At 46.8% G+C, this 27,459-nt stretch overlaps 2 protein-coding genes across 4 annotated transcripts; one reads left to right on the forward strand and one right to left on the reverse strand.

The window, feature by feature from the left end:
* Positions 1–1,404: 1,404 nt before the first annotated feature.
* smim19 (small integral membrane protein 19) lies at positions 1,405–5,036 on the reverse strand. Of its 3 annotated transcripts, none has more exons than XM_012971763.3 (4): positions 4,892–5,036; positions 2,530–2,666; positions 2,100–2,224; positions 1,405–1,830 (listed from the first exon to the last, which is right to left on the reverse strand). In XM_012971763.3, exons 1-4 carry the CDS (start codon positions 5,015–5,017, stop codon positions 1,784–1,786), a joined length of 435 nt encoding a protein of 144 aa, XP_012827217.1. In that variant the 5' UTR covers positions 5,018–5,036; the 3' UTR covers positions 1,405–1,783. The 3 variants fall into 3 exon arrangements, with proteins under 3 accessions (XP_012827217.1, NP_001231816.1, NP_001016254.2); NM_001244887.1 differs by having other exon boundaries at positions 4,892–4,971; NM_001016254.3 differs by lacking the exon at positions 4,892–5,036 and adding an exon at positions 4,641–4,729.
* Positions 5,037–5,080: 44 nt separating this feature from the next.
* trpc4ap (transient receptor potential cation channel, subfamily C, member 4 associated protein) lies at positions 5,081–27,459 on the forward strand. The gene is given in 19 exon segments (NM_001126698.1): positions 5,081–5,277; positions 9,606–9,734; positions 10,182–10,298; positions 12,599–12,656; positions 12,807–12,862; positions 15,661–15,789; positions 16,095–16,296; positions 17,109–17,297; positions 17,575–17,717; positions 18,383–18,514; positions 19,606–19,664; positions 20,391–20,492; positions 21,302–21,385; positions 22,305–22,395; positions 22,508–22,648; positions 23,361–23,472; positions 23,770–23,882; positions 23,983–24,189; positions 24,832–27,459. Coding segments are annotated over 19 exon segments (2,322 nt in total). The 5' UTR covers positions 5,081–5,157; the 3' UTR covers positions 24,970–27,459.

Raw genomic sequence — 27,459 nt, forward strand, 5'->3', positions numbered from 1 at the left:
CATTTTTTAAAATGGTTCTTTTTCACTATATTTGTATTCTAATTGGGAGTCAAAGGGAGATAGGCCAGTGCTACTGGACATGTCCAATCTGATCCTAACCAATAGGCACAGCATTACTTATTCACAGTCTGCGTTTGTGCATTGATAGCCAGTTCTGTTAGTGCTACAGGGCACGTACAGGAGCCAATAGCATTGATGCTGTGTTACAATATTCCCCCAGTGAACACAAAAGGTGGGATTGGTTGTAATACTGTTCCTATCTCCTGGGCCGAATGGGAATCTTTGTTGTGTGACCCAGTAATATCCCAGGCACATCCCAACCCCTCTCCAGTGACATTCACTGGTGCCAGGGCAGTTGGCCGAAGCCAGTGCAATCATATTCTCTGTGTTTGTTGCATAATACTATGGAATAAACATGGTGGATACCGTTGTGCACAGGGGTGTTATTTAAAGTCTTTTTGCAGATAGGTTTAAAATGCTTGCCAGAGTTACTCCTGGTGTAAATAAAAATATTTCTCCTGGTTTCCTTCCATGCTATACTTCTCAGTATGTTGGAAATAACTGAAGGAGAATGTTATCCAAAATCACTGGGGAAGGGAGGCATAAACCCAGGTACTGTAATAACTAAACTCCTTCCAGGAGATCCATGCCATCTGGACAAGCTGGGCTGTATTGCTGTATTTAAGCCCAGCTTAAACTGGCACTGGGGATCAAGCCCAGACTGGCAATCTGTGGGTTCACGCATATGCCAGAGGGGCTGCTGTAAGATGCCATAGACAGTCACTATTTATTGGGCTGGGGGGGCTGTTTGGGCCTCTGGGTACTTGGAATGCCAGGACCCAGGCCCAGACTGGCAATCTGTGGGTTCAGGCAAATGCCAGAGGGGCTGCTGTAAGGTGCCATAGACACTCACTATTTATTGGGCTGGGGGGGCTGTTTGGGCCTCTGGGTATTTGGAATACCAGGACCCAGGCCCAGACTGGCAATCTGTGGGTTCAGGCAAATGCCAGAGGGGCTGCTGTAAGGTGCCATAGACAGTCACTATTTATTGGGCTGGGGGGGGCTGTTTGGGCCTCTGGGTACTGGGAATGCCAGGGCCCAGGCCCAGACTGGCAATCTGTGGGTTCAGGCAAATGCCAGAGGGGCTGCTGTAAGATGCCATAGACAGTCACTATTTATTAGGCTGGGGGGCTGTTTGGGCCTCTGGGTACTTGGAATGACAGGACCCAGGCCCAGACTGGCAATCTGTGGGTTCAGGCAAATGCCAGAGGGGCTGCTGTAAGATGCCATAGACAGTCAATATTTAATGGGGCTGTTTGGGCCTCTGTGTACTTGAAATTCCACGGCCAGTTTCAAATCCCAGTCCAGACCTGCACATTACAGAAGAAAAAATCTACAACAAAATTACTGTTCCCCAGTTTATTCAAAATGAAATGAATTTTAGCCAAACCCTATGGCAGTCATGGATGATTTGTACTCAAAACGTCACCCAGCAGGCAAATCAGGAGACACAGAAACCAATTAACCAGAAAAAAACCAAGGTTTCTGAGGGCACCAATAAGGCTCTGATGCCCTAAAGGAAAAATCCTCTTCTGCCAACCTCTTCTCTCCCCATGTCCATCTCTTACACAGATCACAAACAGAGCAGGAATTGTGCTAATGGAATATGGGCTTTTCTGGAAGGGAATGTCCGTAGTTCATGAGAACCAACCAGCACAAAGGAGCAACGTTTAAAATCTGTCTCTTTCTCAGTGGCCAATGTATCTTGGAGTCCACACGTCGCTCATTCCACGGTGAGCTGGATACTATCATTCTGTTCATGTTTTCTAGCTGTCAATAAAAAAGGGACAAAGTCATGTCTGTGACATTATATCAGCAGAAAGGCAAACTGTGAAACTGGCAGAGCACCCCCGAAGGTGATAAGTGGGGTGATGGAACCCGGCCCCTACACCTCTGCCTCCACTACTGACTGTAGTGAATGTAAAGGAGCAAAGACAGAGGAACCACAGTACTAAAACCCTAATGTGGGGCTGAAATTCTTTGCTCCTGATGGTGTTAAAGTGTATAGGGCCTTACTAAAGGGCTGAGTTTATCCTCACCAATGTAATACATCTCCAGTTGCTGGCGCAAGCGAATTTTCTTCATGTCGTCATAGAAGTTTGCCTCCGTGGCGCTCTCTGCCGTAGGTGGCACCGTGAAAATTCTCATAATCTTTCTTTTATTTCTGGAAGAAGAGATCTGCATTAGTAGCGTAAACCCATTCAGATTTTTCCTTTACAACATGTTGCATGTAAGAAAGATATAAGGGCATTGATAGGGGGAGTTCAATGTTGGGGGGGACTGAAGAAATCAAATGACCTTTATATTCTTCCCAGGTCTTAAAAATAATAAAATAATACTACATATATAAGTATAATAATGAAATATTAGTAATGATAATAATATGGGTGCCTGGTTATCAGGCACCAGGGTCTCGCACCATCCTTTTGGGGGGCGCTAAAGACAAATGGGAACCCAAGCTCTACTTACTTCCTTGCATACATGAACAGCCCAATGCTGACGAGAATGACAATCAGGTAGACGTTGGTGGCCTCGTTCCAGGCTTCATGCACAGAATAGTCGATAGTCCCATCATCTGCCATCACGCCGTATCCTCCTGCCATGCTCTGAGCAGCACAAACAGAAATAATTACATTCAGAACCGCAGGATAGTGGCCATGGACCCTCCCAAACCCCTTCCCGCAACATCACCTATAGGATTGAGCTGGGTTCTAATGGGAGAGTGGCTGTGGGATGTCTTAAATAAGAGAAGCTTTATAAATTCCTTTGTGAAATATATGGCTTTATAAATATATAGGGGGTTTGTGGGGTCTTACGGTCAGTGCAGCAGTGGGGCCCCAGTGTGGGAGTTCCCTGTCAGTGCAGCAGTGGGGCCCCAGTGTGGGAGTTCCCTGTCAGTGCAGCAGTGGGGCCCCAGTGTGGGAGTTCCCCGTCAGTGCAGCAGTGGGGCCCCAGTGTGGGAGTTCCCCGTCAGTGCAGCAGTGGGGCCCCAGTGTGGGAGTTCCCCGTCAGTGCAGCAGTGGGGCCCCGGTGTGGGAGTTCCCCGTCAGTGCAGCAGTGGGGCCCCGGTGTGGGAGTTCCCCGTCAGTGCAGCAGTGGGGCCCCGGTGTGGGAGTTCCCCGTCAGTGCAGCAGTGGGGCCCCGGTGTGGGAGTTCCCCGTCAGTGCAGCAGTGGGGCCCCGGTGTGGGAGTTCCCCGTCAGTGCAGCAGTGGGGCCCCGGTGTGGGAGTTCCCCGTCAGTGCAGCAGTGGGGCCCCGGTGTGGGAGTTCCCCGTCAGTGCAGCAGTGGGGCCCCAGTGTGGGAGTTCCCCGGCAGTGGGGCCCCAGTGTGGGAGTTCCCCGGCAGTGGGGCCCCGGTGGGGGAGTTCCCCGGCAGTGGGGCCCCGGTGGGGGAGTTCCCCGGCAGTGGGGCCCCGGTGGGGGAGTTCCCTGTCAGTGCAGCAGTGGGGCCCCGGTGTGGGAGTTCCCTGTCAGTGCAGCAGTGGGGCCCCAGTGTGGGAGTTCCCCGGCAGTGGGGCCCCAGTGTGGGAGTTCCCCGGCAGTGGGGCCCCGGTGTGGGAGTTCCCCGGCAGTGGGGCCCCGGTGGGGGAGTTCCCTGTCAGTGCAGCAGTGGGGCCCCAGTGTGGGAGTTCCCTGTCAGTGCAGCAGTGGGGCCCCGGTGTGGGAGTTCCCTGTCAGTGCAGCAGTGGGGCCCCGGTGTGGGAGTTCCCTGTCAGTGCAGCAGTGGGGCCCCAGTGTGGGAGTTCCCCGGCAGTGGGGCCCCAGTGTGGGAGTTCCCCGGCAGTGGGGCCCCGGTGTGGGAGTTCCCCGGCAGTGGGGCCCCGGTGTGGGAGTTCCCCGGCAGTGGGGCCCCGGTGGGGGAGTTCCCCGGCAGTGGGGCCCCGGTGGGGGAGTTCCCTGTCAGTGCAGCAGTGGGGCCCCAGTGTGGGAGTTCCCTGTCAGTGCAGCAGTGGGGCCCCGGTGTGGGAGTTCCCTGTCAGTGCAGCAGTGGGGCCCCGGTGTGGGAGTTCCCTGTCAGTGCAGCAGTGGGGCCCCGGTGTGGGAGTTCCCTGTCAGTGCAGCAGTGGGGCCCCGGTGTGGGAGTTCCCCGGCAGCGGGGCCCCGGTGTGGGAGTTCCCCGGCAGCGGGGCCCCGGTGTGGGAGTTCCCCGGCAGCGGGGCCCCGGTGTGGGAGTTCCCCGGCAGCGGGGCCCCGGTGTGGGAGTTCCCCGGCAGCGGGGCCCCGGTGTGGGAGTTCCCTGTCAGTGCAGCAGTGGGGCCCCGGTGTGGGAGTTCCCTGTCAGTGCAGCAGTGGGGCCCCGGTGTGGGAGTTCCCTGTCAGTGCAGCAGTGGGGCCCCGGTGTGGGAGTTCCCTGTCAGTGCAGCAGTGGGGCCCCAGTGTGGGAGTTCCCTGTCAGTGCAGCAGTGGGGCCCCGGTGTGGGAGTTCCCCGGCAGCGGGGCCCCGGTGTGGGAGTTCCCCGGCAGCGGGGCCCCGGTGTGGGAGTTCCCCGGCAGCGGGGCCCCGGTGTGGGAGTTCCCCGGCAGCGGGGCCCCGGTGTGGGAGTTCCCCGGCAGCGGGGCCCCGGTGTGGGAGTACTTACCGGGAGAGAGGGAAGCTGCCCCGGACGGAGGGCGGACACAAGCCCCACACTAGCGCCCAGCCACTTGCCAATTAAACAAAACCCAGTAGGCGGGACATAATCACATGATCGGACAATTCAGGGGCGGAGCTTATAGTGACGTCCAACAATTGCTGCCAATACGTCACGCACACTGTTGAAGCAGCCTTCCTAATCAGTGTTATTGCTAATATCGCTGGCGGCCCTTATTATTATATTACACACAGACAAACCTGCTGACAGCCAGGCGCGCTAGTCTTTCTGCAATTGCAATCTCTCCAATTCCCCGACTTCCGCCTATTCCATATCCCAGCATGCACTTGTGAGGAGTCACTTCCGGGCAGCGCGTTTCCCGACATTCTTTGCGAGGAAGGCACTTCCGAGGGGCGCCTTACCCAGAATGCCCCGCTGCCTAGCCCTGTGACTTGGTGGTGGCTGGAGCCGACGGGTGGCGCTGTGTTAGTTGCCCGAACTCCCTCCCTCGGTAGCGTTCGGTACCATGGCTGCTGCTGCGGGGGCTGCGTATCCCCACCTGAGCCCGAGGAGCCGGCCCGAAAATATCCTAGTTCGGGTTCGGCGGGGACAACTGACGGGGTGCGGCCTCACCCGGGGATCCCAGGTACTGGGGCTGGTACCGGCGTGCCTATTGGCTGTGTGTCTGCGCCGCTGCCTGGGCCCGACCCTCTGCCTGTGCCCGATCCTGGGCTGCCTATGTGCCTGTAGCTGTGTGTGTATAGCTGCCTATGTGCCTGTAGCTGTGTGTATATAGCTGCCTATGTGCCTGTAGCTGTGTGTATATAGCTGCCTATGTGCCTGTAGCTGTGTGTATATAGCTGCCTATGTGCCTGTAGCTGTGTGTGTATAGCTGCCTATGTGCCTGTAGCTGTGTGTATATAGCTGCCTATGTGCCTGTAGCTGTGTGTATATAGCTGCCTATGTGCCTGTAGCTGTGTGTATAGCTGCCTATGTGCCTGTAGCTGTGTGTATATAGCTGCCTATGTGCCTGTAGCTGTGTGTATATAGCTGCCTATGTGCCTGTAGCTGTGTGTATATAGCTGCCTATGTGCCTGTAGCTGTGTGTATATAGCTGCCTATGTGCCTGTAGCTGTGTGTGTATAGCTGCCTATGTGCCTGTAGCTGTGTGTATATAGCTGCCTATGTGCCTGTAGCTGTGTGTATATAGCTGCCTATGTGCCTGTAGCTGTGTGTATAGCTGCCTATGTGCCTGTAGCTGTGTGTATAGCTGCCTATGTGCCTGTAGCTGTGTGTATATAGCTGCCTATGTGCCTGTAGCTGTGTGTATATAGCTGCCTATGTGCCTGTAGCTGTGTGTATATAGCTGCCTATGTGCCTGTAGCTGTGTGTATATAGCTGCCTATGTGCCTGTAGCTGTGTGTGTATAGCTGCCTATGTGCCTGTAGCTGTGTGTATAGCTGCCTATGTGCCTGTAGCTGTGTGTATAGCTGCCTATGTGCCTGTAGCTGTGTGTGTATAGCTGCCTATGTGCCTGTAGCTGTGTGTATAGCTGCCTATGTGCCTGTAGCTGTGTGTATATAGCTGCCTATGTGCCTGTAGCTGTGTGTATATAGCTGCCTATGTGCCTGTAGCTGTGTATATAGCTGCCTATGTGCCTGTAGCTGTGTGTATATAGCTGCCTATGTGCCTGTAGCTGTGTGTATATAGCTGCCTATGTGCCTGTAGCTGTGTGTATATAGCTGCCTATGTGCCTGTAGCTGTGTGTATATAGCTGCCTATGTGCCTGTAGCTGTGTGTATATAGCTGCCTATGTGCCTGTAGCTGTGTATATAGCTGCCTATGTGCCTGTAGCTGTGTGTATATAGCTGCCTATGTGCCTGTAGCTGTGTATATAGCTGCCTATGTGCCTGTAGCTGGGTGTGTATAGCTGCCTGTAGCTGGGTGTATGTATGTATGTGCCTGTAGCTGGGTATGTATGTATGTATGTGCCTGTAGCTGGGTATGTATGTGCCTGTAGCTGGGTATGTATGTATGTATGTGCCTGTAGCTGGGTATGTATGTATGTATGTGCCTGTAGCTGGGTATGTATGTATGTATGTGCCTGTAGCTGGGTATGTATGTATGTATGTGCCTGTAGCTGGGTATGTATGTATGTATGTGCCTGTAGCTGGGTATGTATGTATGTATGTGCCTGTAGCTGGGTATGTATGTATGTATGTGCCTGTAGCTGGGTATGTATGTATGTATGTGCCTGTAGCTGGGTATGTATGTATGTATGTGCCTGTAGCTGGGTATGTATGTATGTGCCTGTAGCTGGGTATGTATGTATGTATGTGCCTGTAGCTGGGTATGTATGTATGTATGTGCCTGTAGCTGGGTGTATGTATGTGCCTGTAGCTGGGTATGTATGTATGTGCCTGTAGCTGGGTATGTATGTATGTGCCTGTAGCTGGGTATGTATGTATGTATGTGCCTGTAGCTGGGTATGTATGTATGTATGTGCCTGTAGCTGGGTATGTATGTGCCTGTAGCTGGGTATGTATGTATGTATGTGCCTGTAGCTGGGTATGTATGTATGTGCCTGTAGCTGGGTATGTATGTATGTGCCTGTAGCTGGGTATGTATGTATGTATGTATGTGCCTGTAGCTGGGTATGTATGTATGTATGTGCCTGTAGCTATGTATGTATGTATGTGCCTGTAGCTATGTATGTATGTATGTATGTATGTGCCTGTAGCTGGGTATGTATGTGCCTGTAGCTGGGTATGTATGTATGTATGTGCCTGTAGCTGGGTATGTATGTATGTATGTGCCTGTAGCTGGGTATGTATGTATGTATGTGCCTGTAGCTGGGTATGTATGTATGTATGTGCCTGTAGCTGGGTATGTATGTATGTATGTGCCTGTAGCTGGGTATGTATGTATGTATGTGCCTGGGTATGTATGTATGTATGTGCCTGTAGCTGGGTATGTATGTATGTGCCTGTAGCTGGGTATGTATGTATGTATGTATGTGCCTGTAGCTGGGTATGTATGTATGTATGTATGTATGTATGTGCCTGTAGCTATGTATGTATGTATGTATGTGCCTGTAGCTGGGTATGTATGTGCCTGTAGCTGGGTATGTATGTATGTATGTGCCTGTAGCTGGGTATGTATGTATGTATGTATGTGCCTGTAGCTGCATATGTGGGGTGTTTGCCCTGGCACCCAGTATCTCACGGTTGTGTAACATGTTCAGTAACCACCCAGGGCCCTCCTTCTGCTGATTGTTACCCCTCAAATCCCTTCACTGTTGTATCAACACATCTGGTGGGTAACTTCTGGGATATCATGAGCTCCATTACTCTACCCTTGATGTGGTCCCCTTCCTTCCTGCAATGGGCACTTTCCCCTGATCTCTATTCCCACCCCTGATATCATTTCTGCTGTCTTAGCGCAGTGGGCCACATATCCAGCTTACAGTCACAATATCCCCGTATCCAACATACCATCACAATATCCCCGTATCCAACATACCATCACAATATCCCCGTATCCAACATACCATCACAATATCCCCGTATCCAACATACCATCACAATATCCCCGTATCCAACATACCATCACAATATGTAACATTGTTACTTCATTGATAGATGTCTATGAAACTCAACAGTCTAGCAGGGCATCTCAGAGATCCACAGATGCCGTTCCCTATATTTCATTTAATTTAGACTGCGTCTGTCCATTTTGTCCCTTCCGACAACTGGGACATTTTCCTACCGTCTCTGTTTTTGTGTGTCTCTGTTTGTCCCTATGAGTTTCCAAGCTCTATGTCAGTCTGTACATCTGCATTAGGACCTATTATGGTGGCTTCACATTACTATAAAAGTGGACAGGTTTGCAACAAGTTTAAAAATGTTTTATTATGAGTTTAACATTTATTAGGATACCGTGGAGTTACCTTTATTTTTGCTTTCACCATAAGGCTCTTTAGTTCATGTGTTTGAATTAAAGAAAGCAGACAGTACCAGACAGATGGAGGGCACTCAAGCTACATTTCGGGCCAGATATCTTATTGTAGGCTACTTCTGTCAAGCTAAAATAGCATGCAGTGTTTGCAGTGGGGCAAAACCAATGGAGTTCAAGTTGTGGTACAGACTGCCCTGTAGGAAACAGCAGTGCCTGCTGCTATTTGCATAGCCCATAAAAGAGTAGAATGAAGTTGAAACTATAACAAATAACCTCTGGACTCAAAAAAGGCTGCGGCTTAATGGGAGGGTTAAACACGGGCATTTCAGTTGCCGATTCAGGTCCTTCTTTCCAATTTGTGTATAGGCACCCTGACCAATATCTGGCCTAAATTTAGCCAGGTCTTGATAAGGCAAGTTTGATTTTCCCATTGGACCGTTGATGCTGTAGGTGGGCATATCGGGAGACGATCCACTCGCTTGGTAACCTTGCCAAACAAGCGGATCACACAGTGTATGGTCACCTTTATAGGGGGAGTGCTTTATAGAGTATTGCAGTACTTACCTTGTATACATAAGAGGCTCTAGGAACCCATGAAGAGTATAGAGAAGGACAGCTAAACTAATATAGAGAATGGAGAATCCAGTGAAGATGATTGGCTGGCTAATTTAGGATTGTTTACATTGGAGAAGAGAGCTGCAAGGGTTACTATGTATAAATATTTGAGGATCATAAAATAATGGTGGTTTTGGAATCCCTTTAATCAGTAATTGTTCTAGATAAGGGCAAGTAAATTCTTTTCTTGTCCTTTCCTCTCTCTTTGAATCAGATATGTTAGTCCTGGGGTGGGCAAATTGCCTCTCCCTGTCTGCTCTCCAATACATTATATCCTTATTTTGACCATGCCTGAATTTCTGGCCACATTTCCTTCCCCTAAGTTCGGCCCTTGGTGCTATAGGGCTGCTTAATGATATACCGGCGCTATACAAATATAGGCACTGTGCCTTCACATTGCAGATTACAGAGGCGCTGCTGAAAGAATGGGACAGGAAGGCCAAATGGAACAGTATCCCCTTGCTCTTGCACAAGCTGTACGAGTGCAGCCACCCTAACAGCGACTTCTCACAGTGCCAGAGCATATTAAAGGTAAGTGACTGGAAGCTATGTGGGCTGCTTGGCTATGTTAAAGGAGAACCAAAGGCGTAAAAGAATACAGAGAGAAATGTTATATGTTCACACTAAATTTACTGTACCCAGTGCAGCAGCCGTATTGCATTGATGGTCCGTGCCACAGCTGCTCCCCATCTTTGGCTGTGCTCTGACCCAGCAAAAAGAAAGATGGGGAGCTAGTGGGATTTAATTGGAGGCACCATTCTTTACTTCTAAAGCGCTGTGGTGGCCTTGGCTTGGTACAGGACCCCAAAACATAATGTGCAGCTTTCATAGCATAATCCTTTGCTGAACTTTAGTTCTTTTTTTTTAATCATTTAAGCAGGATTGTTGTCCATCCCCTTTCTTTCAAGGTTTGGCATGGGGGTCATCATAACCCATATCGTGGAGTGTTAATTAGCTTTTCATTTTCTTTCCAAACAGGAAATTTCTCCTCTTCTTTCCATGGAAGCCATGGCCATCGTGACTGATGAAAAGAAGCCAAATCCCGAGCTCCCATACCCCAACACCTACACATTTGATTTGTTCGGTGGAGTAGACGTAAGTGGCTATTTCAGCTCTGGCTACGGTGGGGGGTAGTGAAAGAGCCAAGCAGCAACAACCTGCTCCCACAGTACTGTACAACAAAAGGGGTGCATACATCAAGAATAAGGATTACTGTGTCTTGGTGTTGGCTTAGAAAGAAACCAAATCTAGTCAGAGGGGTTAAGAAGCTCTTGAGTCAGTATGGAGCTTAATTATATGTGACTTTACAACATGACAAGAATAGGAGGCATGATAAGTGGAGGTGTAGGGGTTGGCAATCACAGTGGCAGGCTTTGCTTTGTGTGGCATTCAGCTGCTGTAATATGGGCAACCCCACAGCAATTTAACTCAAAAGAAGGGCTTCCCAAAATATTAATATGAACTGGAGCACAATCTCTCCTTCTTTCCTATCGGTTACATTGTTTGTTACTTTGTGGGGAAAAGGATTTACTCTACATATACTTTGTTGCACTATTGTATATATTTTTTTCCTACATATGCGCTCCGGCTGTATGCATTGCTGAACCCCCAAGAGCATCATTGGTAGTTTCAGTGAATCAATCATGGCTTTCATTTGAGAAAATAGCTGTCTGAAAACTATAACCATGTTTAATTAAGGCACGTAAAGTACTGGGGATTATATGTAACTGGGTCACACCTTTTTAAAAGGGATACAGTCATCAGTCGCTGTTACCTACCCATGGTATTGTGACAGAGCTGAGTGCAGTTGAGTGCACTCAATCCATGTAAGTAATAATCACTTGGAAGAAATAGTTGGCTAAGGCTTACTGTGTAAAAATTGTAGCACACGATACGTTGTCTATTTGCTAACCTGTTGTAAGTGCGGTGTTCAGTATGTTGGCTGTACGACCCGCTCCTTAAAAAGTAGGCTGCGGGAACATATTAGGCATATTGTTGCAAGCGATAGGAGCAGTCCGGTGGCCAGGCATTTTATACAATGTTGCAGATCCGAAGGATCATTTTTACAGATTCAAGCGATTGACAGGATTCTTCCTGATGAAAGGCGAACAGATATATATGCAAGACTTTTACGTTCTGAGATTAAATGGATATTCTTAATACACAGCATCCTAAAGGCCTTAATTCTATTTTTGATGTTAGTTGTTATACTTAGGGGCAGATTTACTAATCCACGAATACGAATGAGAAAAATTCAGATTGGAAAACGAACATTTTGCGACTTTTTCATATTTTTTTCATCGCCGTTACGACTTTTTCGTAAATTGTCGCGGCTTTTTTGTAACCGTTACGACTTGCACGAATTGTCGCGACTTTTTCATAGCCATTATGACTTTCATGAATTGTCGCGACTTTTCCATAGCCATTATGACTTTCGTGAATTGTCGCGACTTTTCCATAGCCATTATGACTTTCGTGAATTGTCGCGACTTTTCCATAGCCATTATGACTTTCGTGAATTGTCGCGACTTTTCCATAGCCATTATGACTTTCGTGAATTGTCGCGACTTTTCCATAGCCATTATGACTTTCGTGAATTGTCGCGACTTTTCCATAGCCATTATGACTTTCGTGAATTGTCGCGACTTTTTCATAGCCATTCCGACTTTCGCGAATTGACGCGACTTTTTCGTATTGAGCGATCGAAAAATTTGTGACAATTCGCGAAAAAGTCCCAAATACCGATCGTTACGAAAAAAACACATTCGGACTCTTTTCGGACGTTCGTGGATTAGTACATGTGCCCCTTAGCCTCATTTTGATTATCTTTATTCAATGCCTTTTTTTTTTTTTAGATTAAGTATTATAGATTATCAGTTATAATCAATTATAGGTCAGCATTACTTTATTAATTATTAATTTTTTAATATATTGATTAATATTTAATTAATCAGTGCATTCTCTAGTGATATTTATAAGTAGTTTTACTTAACGTATGGATTTTGTTTTTTGAAGGTCTTCTTTCCATTAATTTCTCTTAATTAGGGGGGTGGGTGTGGTTTTGACAATCACTATGTAACACTATTTAAACCTTTCAATCATGTTATGTTTATAACTATGATTAAGTGCGCACGCGCACGAAACGCGTTAGGCGTCCTGTTTTTAAATGGACTAATAAAGACCAGTTTTTAGTGGAACTCCCGTGTCCGGAATGTTTGGAGTGCTGCTTTTTTGATTAACTGTGCAATCTAGGGCACAGGGTTTAAACCTTACCTTGCACCTTTTATTATGTGGCAGTGTAAGGGAGTCGCACAGCCGCTCCCAGTGTTTAGTGGCACCTATATATAATCCAGAATTGAGAAAATTGTTAACAGCCTCCTGCTATTTCCTTACAGCTCCTCGTAGAGATCCTGATGCGGCCGAGCCTTTTCCCACAGAAGAAGAAACAGAAAAGTGAGTACAAGCCCCACTGCATTTCCCTGTCTTCCCACCTCCCATGCCCATCCTTCCCCCCCCATGTCACCCAATGCTTTTCTACATTTCCCTTCATGTTAGGTCAGTGACAGTGACCCTAATAATGCTAATCTTCCTTGTCATTTCCAGTCAGTGATGAATTGGTCAAGGACTGTTTGAGTATCCTCTACAACACATGCATATGCGTAAGTCTGGTGTTCGCCCTTTGCTCATATTCCCTTGCAAAGTAAATGTAAAGGGTGATATATGTATTTATGTCATGAAAGGCTTCACGTCTCTGTACGTCAGGATATTTAAGTGCATGTTTGAATTGCATTTGTGGATTAAAGGGCAATGCCACCCAAACACAAGCTTTTTTTTTTTTTTTTTTTGTTCAAGCAACTTTGCAATATACAGTGGTGTGAAAAACTATTTGCCCCCTTCCTGATTTCTTATTCTTTTGCATGTTTGCCACACTTAAATGTTTCTGCTCATCAAAAACCGTTAATTATTAGTCAAAGATAACATAATTGAACACAAAATGCAGTTTTTAAATGAAGGTTTACGTTATTAAGGGAGAAAAAAAACTCCAAATCTACATGGCCCTGTGTGAAAAAGTGATTGCCCCCCTTGTTAAAAAATAACTTAACTGTGGTTTATCAATTTCAATTTTCAATTTCAATATCAATTTCTGTAGTCACCCCCAGGCCTGATTACTGCCACACCTGTTTCAATCAAGAAATCACTTAAATAGGAGCTACCTGACACAGAGAAGTAGACCAAAAGCACCTCAAAAGCTAGACATCATGCCAAGATCCAAAGAAATTCAGGAACAAATGAGAACAAAAGTAATTGAGATCTATCAGTCTGGTAAAGGTTATAAAGCCATTTCTAAAGCTTTGGGACTCCAGCGAACCACAGTGAGAGCCATTATCCACAAATGGCAAAAACATGGAACAGTGGTGAACCTTCCCAGTGGCCGGCCGACCAAAATTACCCCAAGAGCGCAGAGACAACTCATCCGAGAGGCCACAAAAGACCCCAGGACAACATCTAAAGAACTGCAGGCCTCACTTGCCTCAATTAAGGTCAGTGTTCACGACTCCACCATAAGAAAGAGACTGGGCAAAAACGGCCTGCATGGCAGATTTCCAAGGCGCAAACCACTTTTAAGCAAAAAGACATTATGGCTCGTCTCAATTTTGCTAAAAAACATCTCAATGATTGCCAAGACTTTTGGGAAAATATCTTGTGGACCGACGAGACAAAAGTTGAACTTTTTGGAAGGTGCGTGTCCCGTTACATCTGGCGTAAAAGTAACACAGCATTTCAGAAAAAGAACATCATACCAACAGTAAAATATGGTGGCGGTAGTGTGATGGTCTGGGGTTGTTTTGCTGCTTCAGGACCTGGAAGGCTTGCTGTGATAGATGGAACCATGAAGTCTACTGTCTACCAAAAAATCCTGAAGGAGAATGTCCGGCCATCTGTTTGTCAACTCAAGCTGAAGCGATCTTGGGTGCTGCAGCAGGACAATGACCCAAAACAAACCAGCAAATCCACCTCTGAATGGCTGAAGAAAAACAAAATAAAGACTTTGGAGTGGCCTAGTCAAAGTCCTGACCTGAATCCTATTGAGATGTTGTGGCATGACCTTAAAAAGGCGATTCATGCTAGAAAACCCTCAAATAAAGCTGAATTACAACAATTCTGCAAAGATGAGTGGGCCAAAATTCCTCCAGAGCGCTGTAAAAGACTCGTTGCAAGTTATCGCAAACGCTTGATTGCAGTTATTGCTGCTAAGGGTGGCCCAACCAGTTATTAGGTTCAGGGGGCAATTACTTTTTCACACAGGGCCATGTAGGTTTGGATTTTTTTTCTCCCTAAATAATAAAAACCCTCATTTAAAAACTGCATTTTGTGTTTACTTGTGTTATCTTTGACTAATAGTTAAATGTGTTTGATGATCAGAAACATTTTGTGTGACAAACATGCAAAAGAATAAGAAATCAGGAAGGGGGCAAATAGTTTTTCACACCACTGTACATCAGCTAAAAAATATGCAGCATTTTCATGATTTTTAATGTAATATGGTTTGGAACAGTTCCCTAAGCCCCGCCCCCTGTTCCCCTGCTGATCTGGCTGACTACTTTCTGACTCAAATAAAATGTAACCGTAGTCGACTGTCCTCAGCCTGCCTTCAGCCGGCATCCTCCCAATCCCACAATCCCCTGCACACGTGATGTCAATAAGGAAAGGAACATCACAGTGCAATGCATTGTGGGTTACATAGATCCTGCATGCTGTCTGTAATGTGCGGAGAAGCTGTTACAATTTGTAACTTTAATGTTTTAGTCCCTCCTCCCCTGCCAGGATTTCTAATGATGCAGAAAGAGAACTGTGGATGTCAGCATATTAAAAATATGCATTCATATTTTTTAAAGGACAGAGTACAGTGATAGGTATATTAGGGGTTTCTGTGTTGCATGGCACTCTTTAACAGATTCTGGGGGGGAATATGACTCTCATACATGTGTTTTTGTCTTCACTTGATCCCCATGATTTTCTCTTTGCTATGTGTCCCTGGGCACCTGCTAGCAGCGCTCAAATACCCAGCAGCACTCATTTGGTTCAGTGCTAATTAGGGATATGTAACGCGCGTCATCTCCCTTGCCACTAAATTCCACTAGGCTTAGGCACGATCACGGGGCAGTATAAATGCTAATAACTTTATTGGATTGATCCAAAGCTCGCTGCTCGTAGCTCGCCCGTCCCCTTTGTGCCAGGGATACCTTGCTGGCTGGCACTTTCTCATTTTTTGGGGGATACAGGACAATAAAAACCTAAACATGTATTGCTATAGTCCTGCATTTGTAAGTGGCACTGAGTGAAAGCTGACTGAAATGATGTTAATAAAGAGAGTGAATGTATAATGACCACATTTGGGTTAAACACTGAACATAAGTTGACTTTGTTTTTTTTTTACCCCTGCCGCGCCCTGCAGACTGAAGGTGTCACCAAGCGACTGGCAGAGCGAAACGACTTTGTGCTCTTCTTATTTTCATTAATGACGAACAAGAAGACCTTCCTGCAAACGGCGACTCTCATTGAAGACATCCTGGGAGTCAAAAAGGTTTGATATACATTTTTTTGCTGTGCTAGCTCTGTTGTCGGTCCTGCCGTTGGCAGAGTTCCCCTTGTCTGCATTGGGTTTGCATTCCTAGAACTGAAAGTCTGAGGGGCACGGTGTTTAAAAGCACCCAGTTATCCTTGGTTAGGGTTTAAAATCTAGGTCACAGTAGTGGGTTCTCCTGTTTTATGTATCCCAAATTGGGTAAGTTCTGTACCTTGCTCGTATTTCATTCCGTTGAAATTCTTGCTTGATTGGAAAGGAGTAGTGCAAGTTACTAACCCAAACCCATGCTTCTCTGCGCAAAGGAAATGATTCAACTGGAGGACATTCCCAACCTGAGCACCCTGGTGTCCAGCTTCGATCAGCAGCAGCTGGCAAACTTCTGCCGGATCCTCTCGGTGACCATATCTGAGCTGGACACTGGCAACGATGATAAATACACGCTCCTTGCCAAAGACGCCCTGCAGAAGAAGAGCCAGAATCCGTCCCGAGCAGAATTAAACCAAGGTGAGGCCTTTTGGGGAATAGTTAGCCATTTTGTAAATAATGCTTCCATTCCATCCATGCTCTCCCCCCCCCCCCCCCCCACTTCTAGTTTTTTTCCATTATTTATTGCTTTGTATATCTCCCCTTTATATTTTTATACATTGTAATAGTATTCTCCAATGCAAAGAGATCCCAGTTAGGCAAGTCTTTCCTTATCACTAAGACCTTTAATATCATCTTAGTAGCCCTTTTCTGGACTCCATTTTAGCAGTGTTCCTTTTGAGTACTGGAGGGCAGCATTCACTGGGCTGCAGACAATACCCATCAATAGGCTGCCTCCACATTGATATTGTTTGCAAGGTAGGGACGAAGGGGCCCCCCACACCCCAGTCACATGACTCTAAAATAAAAAACAGGTTATTTTTAAAGGGAAACTTACAGCCCTGGTCCTGAGTTTCTGTTAGGAGTCCCTTCCATAAAGCAAGACAGAGCTGCTGTGTTTTTGCCAGACAGGCAGTAGAGCAATCATGTGAGTATCGGGCAATACATGTACCCATACAGGCATAAAAAATATAAAGCTATATAAAATGACTATAACTCCCCCTCCCTCCCCAGGGAGCCAATTGCAAGCTGTTTATCTGATGCAGCTTTATGACCCCTAAATCATACATAGGGCCCCTGAGTTCCCCTCTGCAAACTGGACAGCATTGTTGGAAGCCCATTTCAGCTGTGAGATCTCGTTGCTTTGTTCTGTTGGTATTATCACTACTGCCTATTGCCTCTCAGATATCTTCCAGCGTCGGTCCTTAAACACAGGCTTTTATCTTTCCCAGCCACACTGTTAAATATCCCAGGCTTTATCGAGAGGCTATGCAAACTTGCCACCCGGAAGGTTTCAGAGTCCACGGGCACGACCAGTTTTCTGCAGGAGCTGGAAGAGTGGTACACGTGGCTGGACAACGCCTTGGTTCTGGATGCCCTAATGCGAGTGGCTAATGAGGAAAACGAACAGAGCGGAGCAGGTATCTGCCAAGACATGACCTCTGCGGCGCTGGGGCGAGGCTTTTTGTTAATGGTTGTTTTTAAAATGTCCATATTAAAGTGGTTCAGCTGTGGGGAAATGAATGTAACTATGGCTGGGAAAGCCGTATTGCTCTTATTTACCTCTACATACTGTGCCCTGGGCCTGCTGCAGGAAAGGTACTCCAGCATTATAAGGCTCCATTGTCTCGAAATAATGTGTTGTCCCAGATTGAGTTCCAAGCCCCCCTTTATACCTGTGTATGCTTCTCCTTATAGAATCGTCCGATGAGAACAGCCTGGCCAATCCTTCTGCAAGGACCCAGCTTCCCCAGTCCATGAAGATTATGCACGAGATCATGTACAAAGTCGAAGTTATTTACGTTCTGTGTGTCCTACTGATGGGCCGACAGAGGAATCAGGTCAGTGCATCAATCTATATTCTATAGTAAGTGCAGGTAATGCTAATACGTTTGTACTGGCTACTAATGTTGGCATTCTGTAGATTAGCTGGCATCTGTATGGTTCTCCCAGCAGGCTAACGTAATGTCGGGATGCACTGAATCCACTATTTTCGGATTTGGCTGAACTCCGAATCTTTCATAAAAGATTTGGCTGGCTACCGAACCGAATCTGAATTTGCAGTTTTATTGTTGTTGCTACTTATTACTTAAATTTCTGTTTATATCCCCCTGTATTCATATTCCAGTCTCTCAAACTACTGCCTGGTTGCTAGGTTAAGTTGCACCCTAGCAACCTGATACTGCCTCAGAAATCTGAACTGGAGAGCTGCTGAACAAAAAAATCTGATTCAAAAAGAATTAAATTAGATAATTAAAAAAAAAATTTGAAGACCAATTGCACATTGTTTCAAAATAGCACTCAACTTCTTACTATAAGTTAATTTAAAGGTGCACAGCCCCTGTAACACTAGGGCAGACCCAACAGTATCTGTAAAATCATGTACTAGTCACCTCTTTCCTTTATATAATCTGTAACATCTGCTCAGGACCCCTTTTTTATTTTTCTTTTGGTACAAACCTTTTGCTGCAATCCCTTAATTGCTTTCTTTCCTTGCCTCCTGCAGGTCCATAAAATGATAGCAGAGTTCAAGCTGATTCCGGGCCTAAATAATCTTTTTGACAAACTGATCTGGCGGAAACCTTCTGCCTCCACTCTAGTTCTACACGGACACAACCAGAATTGTGACTGCAGCCCTGTAAGTGATGCCGATTCCTTCTGCCGGTTCATATTGTCAGTCTGAGTGTAATTATTACAATGACATGTAGGTTGTATGTGGCTATCTAGAGCAGTGAAATATAATTCTTTCACATGTGAATGATGGGTGATATCTCTACAGTGAGCACCAACCGTTTGGGTTTTTGCTGTGCTACCATCATTAATGTGGGAATGTTAATTAAAGCTATTGTGATGTGGGTTTGGTTTGAAGTGGGTGCTGTTTAAACAAAGGGGAGTGGTCAAAATTGTCTTCCATTATTGGCCCTCCACCATGTAGGCCAGAAAAATTCCGGCCCTTAGTACCACAGAAGTTGGACAGCACTGATATGGATTATAGGTGTTAACCCTCACCCTCTTGCTATGCCAGGGGACACCCTTCCATCAGAGACCAGATCCTTACAACCTATTTGCCTGCAGCACCCAGCTGTCAGCTTGTGGGAGTTGTAGCAGCACCGGTTGAAGATCTGTGTCCAAGCGTAAGGGCTGTTATAGAAGATCTGCTCTTCCTAGACTTGGGCCTCTTGCCTTCCTGGCAAGCCTGTAGCATTTGGGGGGTACCACAATCCTTCCATCTAGTGCAGTGGGATGTTCTGCAGCAGCTCTTGACTGGGATTCAAAACAGGCCCTGGCATTTGTCTTCGCACCTTACAGCAGCCCCTCTGGCATTGGCCAGAATCCCCAGATTGCCGGCCGGGGGCCTGTTCTGCAGAGCTAGGCTAGGGAACTTGGAGCAACCCCTACTTTAACTCACTTAGCAAAAGGGCAAGTAAATTAATCTTTACTGGGTGCCCAGTGTGTTACCCACAGTTGTTTAAAGGCCAACTAAGCTGATAACCATTCATTCTGAATTTTTCTTTTTTTTTTTCTTCTTCCTTTTTTTCAAGCCTGAAAGGGGCACTAGAATGTTTAGTTTTAGTTCCGTGTAATTATCATCTTAACCCCTTCTCCTTTTGGCAGTACAGCGCTGCAAAATCCCTTTTCCTGTTCTGTATTACCCTGTAACTCTGAGCAAGTTAAACATGTACGCTGTATCCGATAAGACTTTTTACCAACCTGTTTCTTTCTTCATAGGATATTTCCTTAAAGATACAGTTTTTACGGCTTCTTCAGAGCTTCAGTGACCATCACGAGTAAGTTTCCTTTCTTCTCTTTTCTTTAAAGGGACAGGTCACCTATAAGTTAACTGTTTATTATGTTATATAATGGCCAATTCTTCACAGCTTTTCATTTGGTCTTTTTTTGCTTTGTTTAGACTTATCTGTTTATACTTTTTATCCAGGCCTCTGCTATTCACCTGTCTCTCATGGCCACCACTGCCTGGTTGCTAGGGTGATTTAGACCCTAGCAACTAGATTCCAAACTAGGGAGCTACTGAACAAATAAGTGAAGACCAATTGTAAATTGTCTTAGAATATTACTCTCTCCATCATACTTGTTAGTGAACAACATTGAAAAACATGAAAGTGAAAAAGCCCTTTGAACCCTATGGCAGCCTTTCCCACTGCTGATCACTATTACCCAGCATTCTGCCAGCTTTTTGTAACTCCAGGTCTCTCGACCTCCATGCTCTTTGCCCCATGTACCTGGTGTTCTGCCAGCCTTTGCCACCACTGATCCCATTGCATTTATATGGCCAATATCCTGTAGCAGTGATCCCTGTGCTTATATCCCCACTATCCTGCCAGCCTTCTCTATGGATAAGGGCACTACCTCATTGGTGTTTGGGATATAGGTGCCTATTTTGAGCCATACTGATTGCTCCAACTGATATAAATTAGCACAAATATGGCGGTATATAGGCAATGTTGTACTGAACATTTGGAACAAAATGGGTGGGGTTTTGCTTCTTCTTTCAGGAACAAGTATCTGCTCCTTAACAGCCAAGAACTAAATGAACTGAGCGCTATTTCACTAAAAGCCAATATCCCGGAGGTAGAAGCCGTGGCCAACACAGACAGGTAGGAGCCCAGTACTAGACTAGAGGTGTTCGGGCTACACGTGGCACCTAATGTGTATGGGCAGGCATATCCACATAGTACAGCAGCTGCTCGGTTGGCAATGTATGGGTTCAGGCAAATGCCAGAGGGGCTGCTGTAAGGTGCCATAGACACTCACTATTTATTGGGCTGGGGGGGCTGTTTGGGCCTCTGGGTACTTGGAATGCCAGGACCCAGGCCCAGACTGGCAATCTGTGGGTTCAGGCAAATGCCAGAGGGGCTGCTGTAAGGTGCCATAGACAGTCACTATTTATTGGGCTGGGGGGGCAGTGTGTGCCTCTGGGTACTTGGAATGCCAGGACCCAGGCCCAGACTGGCAATCTGTGGGTTCAGACAAATGCCAGAGGGGCTGCTGTAAGATGCCATAGACAGTCACTATTTATTGGGCTGGGGGGTGGGGCTGTTTGGGCCTCTGGGTACTGGGAATGCCAGGACCCAGGCCCAGACTGGCAATCTGTGGGTTCAGGCAAATGCCAGAGGGGCTGCTGTAAGGTGCCATAGACAGTCACTATTTATTGGGCTGGGGGGTGGGGCTGTTTGGGCTTCTGGGTGCTTAAGATGCCAGGGCCTATTTTAAAGATGTTTTTTCATCCAAATCTGAGAATTGCATATTGGGCACACTAAGTCCCCCACAGCTGTGTTCTGTAGTAGTTGTACTTCTAGATAAAGGGTGTGCTCATTCCCCCAATCTATCCAAGCTGTTATGGAGAAGGGAGGGCTAATATGGTAATGGTATCTGTTCCACGCCTGTCTCTTGGTTTACATTTCAGGAGCTTAGTCTGTGATGGGAAGAAAGGCTTGTTAACCCGGTTACTGCAGGTTATGAAGAAGGAGCCGGCAGAGTCGTCATTCAGGTGCGTTAGTGAGACTGCTTCCTATTGTCTCTGCTATATGGAGTTTCTCATTCCCCCCAGGGGAAAAGTGTCCTGTAATATTAAACATTCTAGAACATGTTTAGGGATTTCTAAAGGTCCAGTAACTGCACAGAGTGAAAATGATAGGCTATTAAATGGCTCCATGCCATGGGCTGCCTCTTTGATCTGTGCTATGAGTTGCCATGCAAACATCTTAGACCAGTGCCAGTGTTATTACATGTAGTGGGCCAATTATTTCCCATACATAGCATGTTTGAGGGCCATTTTAACTTAAAATTATGTCTCACATTAACGTATGCCGTATGTGCTTGGAAGATAAAGCCTTTTTCTGCAAACGTGTATGGTGTACGTGCTTGGCAGTTAAAAGGTTAAAGGTACAGATATCTGCTGGCATTGAAAGGGTTGAAGTCTAAGGAGCCTCTGACCAGACTGGGGGCCATAAAAAATCCTATCGAGAGTCACATCTGGCCCTCGGGCCTTCTGTTGCACAGCTCTGGCATATATATATTTTTTATCGTTTTTGAATTATTTCCTTTCTTCTTATGACTCCTTCCAGCTTTCAAAATGGGTTCAGCAGCCAAAAAAAACTCTGTGAGGCTACAATATTGTTGTTACTGTTGCTTTTTATTACTTAGCTTTCTGTTCAGACCCACTCCTGTTCATATTCCAGTTTCTCATTCAAACCAATGCCTGGTTACTAGGGGTAATTGGACCCTAGCAACCATATAGTTGCTAAAATTCCAGAGTTGCTGACGATAAAGCAAAATAATTAAAAAAACACTACTAATAAGAAATGAAGACCAACTGCAGATTGTTTCAGAATAGCACTCTTTACAAGATACTAAAGTTAATTTAAAGGTGGAGCACCCCTTTAAGCTTGCTGTCCCTCTGCCTTTAGGTTCTGGCAGGCTCGGGCGGTGGAAAGCTTCCTCCGTGGGGTAACGTCCTACGCTGATCAGGTGTTCCTTCTGAAGAGAGGGCTTTTAGAGGTGAGTAAGCCGGCTCAGCCATGACCAATTGCCTCCCTTGCTGGGGGGAGAGGGGGTACAGCTGATTGGGGGGTACCATTGACGGGGCCCTTACTGGGTTCTTTCCTTCCAGCACATTTTATACTGCATTGTGGATAGTGAATGTAAGTCTCGGGACGTCCTTCAGAGCTACTTCGACCTTCTGGGAGAACTGATGAAATTCAACATTGATGCTTTCAAGAGGTTTAACAAATACATCAATACAGACGAAAAGGTAAGAGCGTGGCACCTACTAAGGCGGCACAGGGTGCACACTGCCCTTTCTGTCCTCCGTCCCGTTATTATCCTGCAGCACTACAGTCGGGCATTGCTTCCTCCCTAAACGTCCCTGCAGGCAGTCGCGCCATAGCTACAATATGGGCATGCTTAGTATAGCCAGCATTGCTGTGCATCCCTGGCATGTGTCTGACAATCCATAGTATGTTGCCTGTGCCACGTCTGTGCCATCTGAAGTTGCAGGCCGTGTAAAAAGTGTTTTATTTGCCCAAGTATATACAGAAAACAAGCTTGAGAAAGGGTCCGGAGGGGCCCGAAACATTACCCTTGTTTTTTGTATGTACTTGGGCTAATTAAACACTTTTTTACACAGCTTGCAACCTCAGTGTGCTACTGGATTTTTTTACTGTTGAATATTGACTCCCATGCAAGGTGAGGTCCTTCCTTTTGCACCTGATTCCCTTATGGGTGTGCTAGCAGAGGGTTGAGCTCCCCCATTCAACTGCTACGTCTGTGCCATCTGTCTCCTATGGTCAGTGCTGTTGGGAACAGTTAGGTGAATATAGGGTGCAACAGGGCAGAGCTGCAGTCTGGCAGATAAACCTGTTTCTTTTTGTTTTCGGGTTCCCCCTAATTGCGCCCTTTGTGCCTGACCATACTGTGTCTGTGCTGCAGACTCGGACCCTAAACCCTTTTCATTTTTGTCTCAGTTCCAGATTTTCCTGAACCAGATTAACAGCTCCCTGGTTGATTCCAACATGCTGGTGCGGTGCATTGCCCTGTCGCTGGACCGGTTTGAGAGCATGTCAGATGATATTAAAGGTGAATGTTCCTGTGCCTTTCCCTCCCTTTCTTAGCTCATTGGGATTCCTGACGTAGTGGTTCCTTCCTTCATTCTGCTCACTTGCATCCAATGGTGAATTCTGCCCTTTAGTGCATGAGAGCTGCCAGTTATTATAGGGGCGGAGTCACCCGTCGGATAGGAAGTGGTTTAAATGAGCACCCTTGTATAAAGACAATGAATAATATTACCCTTGGGGTAAGGCAAGTGGTTCTGTATTGAGATGGGCACGCTCTGATAGGTCCCCAGTGTTCTCACCCAGTTTTTCTCCCTGCCAGTTGCAGAAGTGCTGTCTGAGTGCCGCCTGCTGTCTTACCTGACCGAGGGCTCCATCCGCATGAACTTCCTTTTCCGGTTAATAAATATTATACACGTGCAGACATTGACACAGGTGGGTACGAGGGAGATCATATTCTTTATCCTGTGAATTGATTCATATGCACCGTTAGCCCTATGGGTGCTAATGAGCCCCTTCGCTTTGTATTGTCCAGGAGAACGTCAGCTGCCTGAATACGAGTCTTGTCATCTTGATGCTGGCCAGGAAAAAGGGCCGCCTACCCTGCTACCTGCAGAACATCCGCAACAAGGAGCGCCTTGAGAAATACCCCGGCTTCATCCTCAACAACTTCCACAGCCTCCTGCGCTTCTGGCAGCAGCATTACCTCAATAAGGACAAAGACAGCACCTGCTTAGAGAATGTGAGCCGCTTTTTACTGTTGGGCTTAAAGGGTGACAGTGGGGCTCAATTGCCTCAACACTGGGGCAGATTTTCACCTAGACATTTACCCATTGCAACCAATCAAATACTTGCTTTCACTGTTCAACCTGCAGCTGCCTGTAAAAAGCCAGCCAATGATTGGTTACTATGGGTTGCTGCCAAGGTGCAAAATTGCCCAGCGTTTAAGTGAGCGTTGATTCTACCCTGCTGCCCTTCCTGCCACCATACCCAGAGTGACTAGTGCTTGCATGAAGGGCAGCCTTCATTGTCTTTCTGTGCACCTAGGGCAGGGGTGGCCAGACCTTTTTCATCAGTGATCGATGCTGTAAGGTGCCATAGACAGTCACTATTTATTGGGCTGGGGGGGGCTGTTTGGGCCTCTGGGTACTTGGAATGCCAGGACCCAGGCCCAGACTGGCAATCTGTGGGTTCAGGCAAATGCCAGAGGGGCTGCTGTAAGGTGCCATAGACAGTCACTATTTATTGGGCTGGGGGGGCTGTTTGGGCCTCTGTGTACTTGGAATGCCAGGGCCCAAGGAGTTGGAGTGAGCGCAGCATCATGTTAATGCACTGATGATGAGGAAGATAAATCTAATTCCTTTCATATTTGTTCCCCGTTCAGAGTTCCTGCATCAGTTTCAGCTACTGGAAAGAGACTGTATCCGTACTGCTAAGTGCCGACAGGACATCTCCGTGTGCCATAGTCAGCTATATAGATGAGGCGTATATGGACGTGGACAGAGAGCTCTCTGAAGCCTAACGGCCACCCACCCTTTCCTCTCCCTGTTTGGACAAGTGACCCGGCTTTGGGGTGTCGCAGGGAAGGGGATATTCAGGGATTTGCTGCACGAGAATGTGTGTTTCATGCTGGGACGTCCAACCTGTACGGACTGCATTGCGACAGCGACCAGCAGCGGGAACCACTTTCCAGGTCATACTACTTCTGTGCAATACATTCAGGGATGCCGCCGCCGCCGCCAACCGTTTTAATCCACCTTTTTATTTAACGCATTGTCCTCAGTACTGCAGATTTTATTTGGCTGAATCAGAAAATTCACAGGATTTCTACGTGTGACACCCCCACGTGTATCTATTATTCTCTGATTGGGACTCATTCAGCACAATCGTGTGTGTGTGGGGGGGGGGGGGCGCAGGTTTTCATTGCTCCCTCAGTTTGCACCCAACCCAGTAACTATACTTATAATAAGGTTGGTAAGTTGCCGGCTCAGCCCATGTAATGCACCTGTGGCAATAAGGCCCTTCGCTTCCAACTTCCATTTTTGTATAGGGCGTGGGTTCAAGGTGCACACGTTATGGGCACGTCATGGGCACGCTAGCTTGTGTGTAGCCTGAGCTTGATGCCATCATGTGAGTGATTTAAGCAACAGGGATTCTTTTGCAGCTGTTGTTGGACTACAACTCCCTTATGGTGTAGATGGGGGTTAATGTTAGTTTAAGTTCAGGAACTGGAGGGTAGATGGCCAGACATCCCCCACGTGGGGCAACCAGTTGTACCATAAGGCCATGCAGTAGTGGCTCGTCTGTCTGAGTGAACCCCTTGTGCAGCCAACATGGCAGTCGCTTTCTATTGGCTGTGGCAGCGCTAGCACTCGGGTTCCGCTTTTTTAATTCCATTTTTTTTTAACGTGTGTGTTCGGAGACTTCATTGCAGCTTATCCTACGTTTTTCAGATACTCCCCTGGGTGGGGGAGGTGGAACTCAATACCCAATAGGCTCTGCTTCTGGCCTTGGACACTGTACAGAACATATTCTTTTAGTGCTGCTGTGAGTGAAAGCAGCTTTTAATAAAGATGTGAGCAGTTATTGGCAACCCCTGTACTGACCTTCCTCCCCCCCCCCCCCCCTTCTGAGATCCCAAGAAGGAGGTAGAACTAGTGTGCAGATATAGTGTATGAACGGTACCCACCTTCCCCAGCAGGGGGCAATATATAACAGTTTGTCTTGGCTCTCCCATGGCTTTACATTAGTATATACTGCCTGTAGTTTCACTCTTGCACTCTGACCATGGTGTCTGGCTCAGTGGGATGTATCGGCTGCTTCCGTGGCAGGGTGTTCTGGGTGCTAATGGGAATGGGAGATATTCTGGTGATGATAGATCATTAGCCCTTTGTAGTTCATTGGAGGGGAATGCAGTTCTGTGGACGTATCCTTAAGGTGCTCTGGCTGCTTCACCTTTATATTGGGCGCACACTGTGCCATAGTCATAGTCCCACTCATTTAGTTCCGGATAAAGGCATTGGCAGTGGAGAACATTCCATAAGCGTCAGTGATACAGTTGATAAATAGGGAGGAGTCCTATCATCCCAGAATTCCTATTGATAACTACGGCCCCGTGTGTATCACCTGGCCGACCATACAGTGAAAGCTGATGAATGGTTATTGGGCAGCCTGTGGCCCTACAGCTAAATAGGACCAAGGGCCAATTGTTAGCAGCAATGTGTATTTGCTTTTTGGCACAAAACCCCGTTACCTTATCCTGCGATCATTGCGCTTTTATTGCCCCTCCGGCTGCTGCTCCCAGAGTCCTTTGGTGCGGATCTGGCGAGCCGCTAATCAGATGAATTCAGTATTTATTGGTGATTGGCCAGAATCAAGCTATTTTTTAACCCAATGAATTGATCTACTGATCCCGCGCTGCCCGCCTGCTTTTTATATCGGCGCAGTCAGCAGTGTCGCTCATCTGTTTTAATAAGAAGTGTGTGTGTTACATGGTCACCTGGTTTTATTCACGGTGGGGTTAATAACGGTGGGGTCCGACTCATTTTAATTCCCCTCGCTTTGTATTTTAACCGCTGGTTTGTCTTCTGGCTTTTACCCCGTCCCAGCCAGGCGCGCTCTGCTTGTTGCACGGCAATGCCCCAACCCCAATGTCCTTTACAATGAATTTGCCCTTATGAATTAAAAACCGGGCGCCCAACCCTGTCTAATAAACGTAATTCCGCTGATAATAATTCACACTAATGTGTCCTGTGCAATAACATCCAAGCAAAAGCCCCTAATTGCCGCCAGTAGAGGGCGCCTCGTAGTTCGGCCGCTTCCCAATATTAGGTATTAAAGTCCACAGTGGGTTTTATTTGTTGTTTTTTGTTTTTTTTTAATTGGGTCATTTCTGTTTAACCCTTTCTTCATTTCCCAGCCCTGGAAATATTCCCGTTTGTTTGATATAAATATATATAGAGATTATTCGTGACTTAGAACTGGTGTAAATAAAAAGATGCTTCTAATTTAA

Source organism: Xenopus tropicalis, chromosome 10 (assembly GCF_000004195.4).
Source record: "Xenopus tropicalis strain Nigerian chromosome 10, UCB_Xtro_10.0, whole genome shotgun sequence".
Lineage (NCBI taxonomy): Eukaryota > Metazoa > Chordata > Amphibia > Anura > Pipidae > Xenopus > Xenopus tropicalis.